The 6,055-nt window shown below is 36.9% G+C and overlaps 4 protein-coding genes across 4 annotated transcripts; all 4 read right to left on the minus strand.

The window, feature by feature from the left end:
* Nucleotides 1–325: 325 nt before the first annotated feature.
* LOC135935878 (microsomal glutathione S-transferase 1-like) lies at nt 326–1,185 on the minus strand. Its single transcript, XM_065478463.1, has 3 exons — nt 970–1,185; nt 834–913; nt 326–779 (listed from the first exon to the last, which is right to left on the minus strand). Exons 1-3 carry the CDS (start codon nt 1,099–1,101, stop codon nt 518–520), a joined length of 474 nt encoding a protein of 157 aa, XP_065334535.1. The 5' UTR covers nt 1,102–1,185; the 3' UTR covers nt 326–517.
* An 852-nt stretch (nt 1,186–2,037) lies between these two features.
* On the minus strand, nt 2,038–2,843 carry LOC135937273 (microsomal glutathione S-transferase 1-like). The gene is made up of 3 exons (XM_065480395.1): nt 2,604–2,843; nt 2,409–2,494; nt 2,038–2,349 (listed from the first exon to the last, which is right to left on the minus strand). The coding sequence occupies exons 1-3, from the start codon at nt 2,721–2,723 to the stop codon at nt 2,097–2,099; spliced, it is 459 nt and encodes a 152-aa protein (XP_065336467.1). The 5' UTR covers nt 2,724–2,843; the 3' UTR covers nt 2,038–2,096.
* A 44-nt stretch (nt 2,844–2,887) lies between these two features.
* Nucleotides 2,888–3,610, minus strand: LOC135937275 (microsomal glutathione S-transferase 1-like). Its single transcript, XM_065480397.1, has 3 exons — nt 3,382–3,610; nt 3,242–3,321; nt 2,888–3,185 (listed from the first exon to the last, which is right to left on the minus strand). The coding sequence occupies exons 1-3, from the start codon at nt 3,511–3,513 to the stop codon at nt 2,942–2,944; spliced, it is 456 nt and encodes a 151-aa protein (XP_065336469.1). The 5' UTR covers nt 3,514–3,610; the 3' UTR covers nt 2,888–2,941.
* Nucleotides 3,611–3,670: 60 nt separating this feature from the next.
* On the minus strand, nt 3,671–4,305 carry LOC135937274 (microsomal glutathione S-transferase 1-like). The gene is made up of 3 exons (XM_065480396.1): nt 4,138–4,305; nt 4,009–4,085; nt 3,671–3,952 (listed from the first exon to the last, which is right to left on the minus strand). Exons 1-3 carry the CDS (start codon nt 4,264–4,266, stop codon nt 3,700–3,702), a joined length of 459 nt encoding a protein of 152 aa, XP_065336468.1. The 5' UTR covers nt 4,267–4,305; the 3' UTR covers nt 3,671–3,699.
* Nucleotides 4,306–6,055: the final 1,750 nt, after the last annotated feature.

Raw genomic sequence — 6,055 nt, forward strand, 5'->3', positions numbered from 1 at the left:
CGGTTGCCTAACTTACTCTGGCCAAGGTTAGCAATGACAATGAGATCATCCATAACATATTCGCCAGCAATGCTCGCCAATCACGAATGACAACACGTTCCCAAATCATTAAAATTCAAATAATTTTATTTTAACTTTAGATAAATAGCTATTATAAATAACATAAGAGGAGGAGTTTAAATTGAGCTCATGGAAACAGCACCTGTGTATCATCCAAACCTCTCCCAATGACTCTAATCTACTCAAAATTTATATTCATAAGTGCTAATTCAGAGAACCTGATTAACCCAATTGAAAATCGGTGATGGCTTCTTCTAAAAACGCGTTTTTGAATTGAAAATTTATGCAATTTTATTACAACGAATAATTACAGAATGAATTTATGAAGAAGGTTAATTTATGACACTATTTTTTGATTCTTATCTAACGAAAGGAGAGATAAACACTCTGATGTGGATCGATGCGACTATGTGGTTTGATCCACTTTTAACCAAAACCAAGAGGAAATTAATAGACTTTAAACTGTTCTGAAGAAGTCAGCATAATAAATGAAGTTCCTGACGACCATGTAGAGTGTGATCAGGGTTCCGACAATGAAACATATTCCTCTCGCAGGTTGGGGCACAGGATAGTATGCGTACACGGCGGTGTGGACGTATCTGACGAAGGTGTAAAGCCACATCAAAACGTGGCACTCAACTATGTCCGGCGATGTGCTGATCCACATTAGAGAAATGATCAGGAACATTGGAATGTTCTCCAAATCGTTCAAGTGAGCCCTAAAATATAAATAAAAACGCAACATTTGTATAGATATATCTTCCACGCTTTACCTTTTGACTCTAGCGACAGCAGGGTCCTCTTCGGTATTTAGAGTCATGTTTCTTTTGGCATCTTCTTCATTTACAGTGACCTGTGCTCACCAAGCAATGTTAAAATTCTTAAATTCGTATAGCTGTATAGGATTACCTTCTTCTTCATGCGAACAAATCCGGTAGAAAAGGCAACAATGAACATTTTGATGGCCAAAAGACCAGCGCAGTACGCGTAAACCGCGTTCCGTTGCTGCGCTGCCTCGATAACGTTCAATCGTGGATCCATTGTGACGATAGAATGAATCTGGTCTAACGTTGGCGTCGTTCCACGCTGCTAGGAAATCACTGCTTGCTTGCGCTTTTTAGTGTGCTTTTAATATGCTACGCCAAGAACCCACTTGATATAGAGAGACTTTATCTCTTTGGAGATTAACGCATTTCATCAACTGCATACGAAAATTGACGCAGACGCGCGGAACAATCGCAGGAAATGCGATGTCATTGAGAAAATTTGCAATGAGGACATTGATATTTTTAACAAATCAATTTAGGTTATTCTGTACTGTAAAATTTAATAACCATTTCGCTCTGCTGCACCTGTCAAAAATAGGATGGTATTATTTTTATTATCAAGAGCTTGTAAAATTAATCGTTGAATTCAACCGTAAAATTGTTAAATTATCTGTAAACATTAAGATTTGGTCACAGTAACTAAGACACAATTTAATCACGCAAAACTTGAATATTAAAGTATTAAATAGAGTTATCTTGCTATATTAAATAGCATCAGTGTATTTGTTGTAATAAGTTGTATTGCTTTGCAAAAATAAATAAATAAATAAATATATATATATATATATATATATATATATATATATATATATATATATATATATATTAGCTAGCCACATTGTCACTCTTGATAATTAAAACCTAGATACATAATCTTTGAATTGCCAACCTTAGCGTTAAAATAGACTCAAAAAGTGAAATTTTTCATCAAAAGTGGCAATCGATTGATGAGCTTGTCTATGTAACGTTCAAGCATATACTTGAACTTTCTTACTGCATTATAGTTTTAAGATTAATCTAGCATCTACTACGAAAAGAGATAATTTAGTTTTTAGCAAAATCACACACGTTTACACACCTCATCCTTTTATCTTTCAGATGAGAGATTGCGGATCAATGCTTCAATGTTTCACAGATTAAAATGATCGTGTGACATATCATTCCAGTGTAAGAACGTCAATTACAAAAATTTATTTTTATCAATTACATTTAAAAGAAATCAGCATAGTAAATGAAGTTTCTGATGATCATGTAAAGCGTAATCAAAACTCCGGTAATGAAGCAGATTCCCCTAGCAGGCTGGGGCACAGGATAGTACGCGTACACGGCGGTGTGAACGTATCTGACGAAGGTGTATAGCCACATCAAGACATGGCACTCAACTATGTCCGGCGCTGTGTTGACCCACATTAAGGAAATAATTAGGAAGATTGGAATATTTTCCAAATCATTTAGGTGAGCCCTAATTTGAATGGAAAGTCTAAATAAGCAGGTATAAATAAAGGCAACAAAAATTCAAACCTTTTCACTCTAGCAACGGCTGGGTGCTCTTCGTTGCTTAGATCCGTAACCTTCAAAATTTTGGCATCCTCGGGATTGATGACAACCTTGAAAAATAATTTTCTTTAATATTTTTAATTTAATAAAAGATAGTACTATACAACTATTATAGCATTTTTATGGGTTCAAAAAATTTAATGTGAATTTGAAATAAACCTTCTCTTTCTCGCGGACAAATCCAGTGGAAAAGGCAACGATGAACATTTTAATGGCGAGCAACCCAGCATTGTATGCGTAAACCGAATTACGCTGCGCCTGTTCCAAGATTTCTTCCATGGCTTCACTGCAGAATGTCCAAAATTGCACTATATTGATCACTGCAAGCTTTCGTAGCGGCTGATTGTACTAAAGCCCAGTTTACGATAGCATTCTGAGATAAGAAAATGCTAAGCATCAATTCGTTGTCTGTTGCGTAAAATATAGACAAGGTTATAGCCACATTAAATACCAAGGGTAGTGCTTTTTGTTCTTAGAAAGTTTTTATTGAAAAAATTCTACCAAAAGTGTCTGAGGACTCGAACCGACATGTAAAAAGTGATGGCAAGTCCAACTCCAAAGGAGATTGCTCTTGCTGGCTGGGGCTTGGGTCTAACAGCATAGACAACGGTGTGGGCAATCCTCGCCAAGGTGAATCCCCAGAAGAGGATAAAAGCCAACCCATAGCTCGGGTTGGTCAGGATGTACAAAAAGGAGACGATTAGGAAAGATGGAATGTTCTCCAAATCATTCAAATGAGCTCTGTTTGTTGAAATTTTAATTTTATAACTTCAAAATCCTATTGAATAATTACAAACCTTCGCACTCTCTCAACATCAGGATCGTTCAACACCACCTTTCCTTTGGAAATTTTCGCATCTTCAGTGTTTGCGTACACCTTCAGTGGATTTAAATAACATTATTGTTTCTTCTTCTGTTATCAAATAAGGGCTACAACCTTTTTGGAAATTCGTGTTTTGGAGGTCAAGGTGGTGACCCAAAACATTTTGATGATCAAGGTGACTGCGTTAATGGCGTACAACGCAAGCAGAGCGTTGTCCGCATTGTCCTTGCTTTGTTCGAAAACCATGCTGTTTTGGCCAGGCAGTGCAACGGGTCGACTAAAATTTTAGCTGTCACCCTAGCTGCGCTATCTCGTTTTTTATCAGTAGTAAAGAAGATAATGGAAAGTCCACAAACGAAAATCCAGCATAATTAGAGGGTACATGGGTCCAAAGAAACATTAGTTTTCAGTTGTAGCCAGGTTTGGGGAATTTTATTTCGGAGAGCAAAAGTGGATGAGAACCTTCCCGGCCATGTAGCAGGTGATACCGAGGCCGACGCCGAAAGAAAGTGCTCGAGCTGGCTGCGGCACAGGTTTGATAGCATAGACCAGGGTGTGGATGACCCTGGCGCCTGTGTAGGTCCAGAAAAGCGTCTTTGCTACCTCGGGCTCAGGTTCGGTAAGCAGATAAAGGAACGAGATGCACAAAAAGGAAGGAATATTTTCCAAATCATTCAAATGCGCCCTGTTTTGGATCAGAGTCAATAATGAATTTGAGTTTAAAATAAACGCAAATTAAACCTTCTTCTCCTCTCAATTTTATCGTCGGTTCCCAACGAACCATTCAAAGCTTTCGCGTCTTCAATGCTGGGAAATTTCTGAAAAGTGATCGTAATCAATAAGTTAATAGTCATTTGATGTGCAACATACCCTTGTAGCAAATCGAGCCCTAGCGGTGAGTGCCGTCACGCCAAACATTTTGAATACCAGAATCGAGGCATTTTTCGCGTAAAGTGCCAACAGTTCGTTGTTCCGGCTGAATTCAAAGCTCTCACTCATTTTGCTGGTTGTCTACGCAGGCTAATGATTCCAATGGAAGCAAAAATCTTTCAAAAGTTTCAACCTCGGATTGGTAAAAACAACTTTTAGCGCTGATAAGGATTAAATTTTTCTTACGCGATTACGTAGTTTGTCAAGTTTAAGAACGACTTTTTAATTTCACTTCCCGCTCGTCTAATTTCTATATTAATTAAAGCATGATTAGAATAATGAAGTTTTATTTAAAAGTCGGTTTGCAATTGAACAGGAATATAGCTCCTCTCAGCCATATTTCTTAATTTAAACTCTAAGAAATTCATGTCATTCATATGTTTTTAAATTAGTTTGTCTGTTTCTATTTTTCCACTAAAAACATTTTATTTTTCTTTCAACTTACTCATTGTTATATGGCAAATATGTTTTTGTTTCTAGTTGAAAAAACAATGCTCACATAATGGTTTTCGAAATGTCCTTGAAAACGCTTCTAAATAAGAAACAAAGTGATTTGAACTCCGTTAGATCAATCACGTCTAAATGGACTTCTTTTCATTCTTGCACGTCTAGTAATGACTAAATTGTAGTGCTAAGAAGTTGTTGCTGCTTCACTTTGTTTTTACATGCGTTTAATCCAGCGCGCCGAGAGTTCACTGCGCTCTGATTGATGCGGAAAATAATAGGCATAAAGACAGGAAATTTGCATTCTGCCGAGAAATAAATTTAACGCCAGGCCTGTTATTACTCTGCAGTGCTGGAGAGAGAGGATCCGAGAACTCGAAATGATACACGGTCAGCCCGTGATTTGCATACAAAACGCGTCCGAGAAAAATGATTCGCTCCTGTTGTGCGTTGCGTCTGTTCTATTCTATAACGGAGACGAACATTACTCATTGTTCTCTCGTTTTGAAAGTCGAATTTGGCGAGTGAGGAGGAAATGGCACTCTCGCTTCTGCTCGCTCTACTGATTTAATTAAAATGTGTTCTCACGAGAAATGACTTATTATGCACCACTTATATATAAATTTCAAGAGCTGTATGTGCTACAAACATGCTTCATATTGGCTGGCCCTGAGTTGAGGAAATTTAAAAAATGATCAGAATGGAGTATATTCTTGTTTATTCTCATCATGTCATAATACAAATTCAGTACAAATATAGTACATGTCAAAGTCACAAATTAACGATGAGTAAAAGGCAACAAAGCTAGCGATTAAACAGACCGAATTCATTGCAATGCGCGCGGAGTATTTTGTTTTTATATCTTTGGTGATAATTATACTCTCTAGTTTTACAGATAACTATTTTTGTTTTAATACAACAATGCTTGACCAGAAAGATTGGGCCAAAGCGAATCCAGAACATCAAAATTCAACAAATTAATAATTGCTCCCGTGTGCTATTAGGAGTTACATTTTGACACCATCCTGAGACCGTCTTCTTGAGCAACAATACCTAACAGAGCATTTGCCAATACATAATAAGAAAGTGTTTCCTCGTGATACTGCTAAAATTGCTCCATATGAATAAAATTAAAGTTGTCAATTGGACCCCGTTACTAAGAGGAACGTTTGGTAGTTTTGGCTTAGTATTTAAAACAACTGTAGGTGCTGGGGGATAATGAAATTAGGGGATAATTTTCAAGTCCAGCTCTGCAATTCATTATTTTTTCATGCAATATATTTGTCAGATAGTGATATTTATTTTGATTAGTTAACCTTCTCCAAAATTAAGTGTCGTCTCAAATTACTTACATTTTTGTCTTTTCTTAATTGCACTTGCTCACTTGCTCATACCTTCTAACACCGTATTTTTC

This window comes from Cloeon dipterum, chromosome 2, assembly GCF_949628265.1.
Source record: "Cloeon dipterum chromosome 2, ieCloDipt1.1, whole genome shotgun sequence".
Taxonomy (NCBI): Eukaryota; Metazoa; Arthropoda; class Insecta; order Ephemeroptera; family Baetidae; genus Cloeon; species Cloeon dipterum.

Bases quoted from the DNA above. Each gene is read 5' to 3' on its own strand.
- LOC135935878 (XM_065478463.1), bottom strand. From the start codon at position 1,101: ATGGATCCACGATTGAACGTTATCGAGGCAGCGCAGCAACGGAACGCG. The intron at 914-969 runs GTAATCCTATAC...TGGTGAGCACAG, and splicing joins TTGTTCGCATGAAGAAGAAG to GTCACTGTAAATGAAGAAGA. The intron at 780-833 runs GTAAAGCGTGGA...TTTATATTTTAG, and splicing joins GCTGTCGCTAGAGTCAAAAG to GGCTCACTTGAACGATTTGG.
- LOC135937273 (XM_065480395.1), bottom strand. From the start codon at position 2,723: ATGGAAGAAATCTTGGAACAGGCGCAGCGTAATTCGGTTTACGCATAC. The intron at 2,495-2,603 runs GTTTATTTCAAA...TTATTTTTCAAG, and splicing joins TTGTCCGCGAGAAAGAGAAG to GTTGTCATCAATCCCGAGGA. The intron at 2,350-2,408 runs GTTTGAATTTTT...CATTCAAATTAG, and splicing joins GCCGTTGCTAGAGTGAAAAG to GGCTCACCTAAATGATTTGG.
- LOC135937275 (XM_065480397.1), bottom strand. From the start codon at position 3,513: ATGGTTTTCGAACAAAGCAAGGACAATGCGGACAACGCTCTGCTTGCG. The intron at 3,322-3,381 runs GTTGTAGCCCTT...AATCCACTGAAG, and splicing joins AAACACGAATTTCCAAAAAG to GTGTACGCAAACACTGAAGA. The intron at 3,186-3,241 runs GTTTGTAATTAT...TTCAACAAACAG, and splicing joins GATGTTGAGAGAGTGCGAAG to AGCTCATTTGAATGATTTGG.
- LOC135937274 (XM_065480396.1), bottom strand. From the start codon at position 4,266: ATGAGTGAGAGCTTTGAATTCAGCCGGAACAACGAACTGTTGGCACTT. The intron at 4,086-4,137 runs GTATGTTGCACA...ATCACTTTTCAG, and splicing joins GGGCTCGATTTGCTACAAGG to AAATTTCCCAGCATTGAAGA. The intron at 3,953-4,008 runs GTTTAATTTGCG...GATCCAAAACAG, and splicing joins AAAATTGAGAGGAGAAGAAG to GGCGCATTTGAATGATTTGG.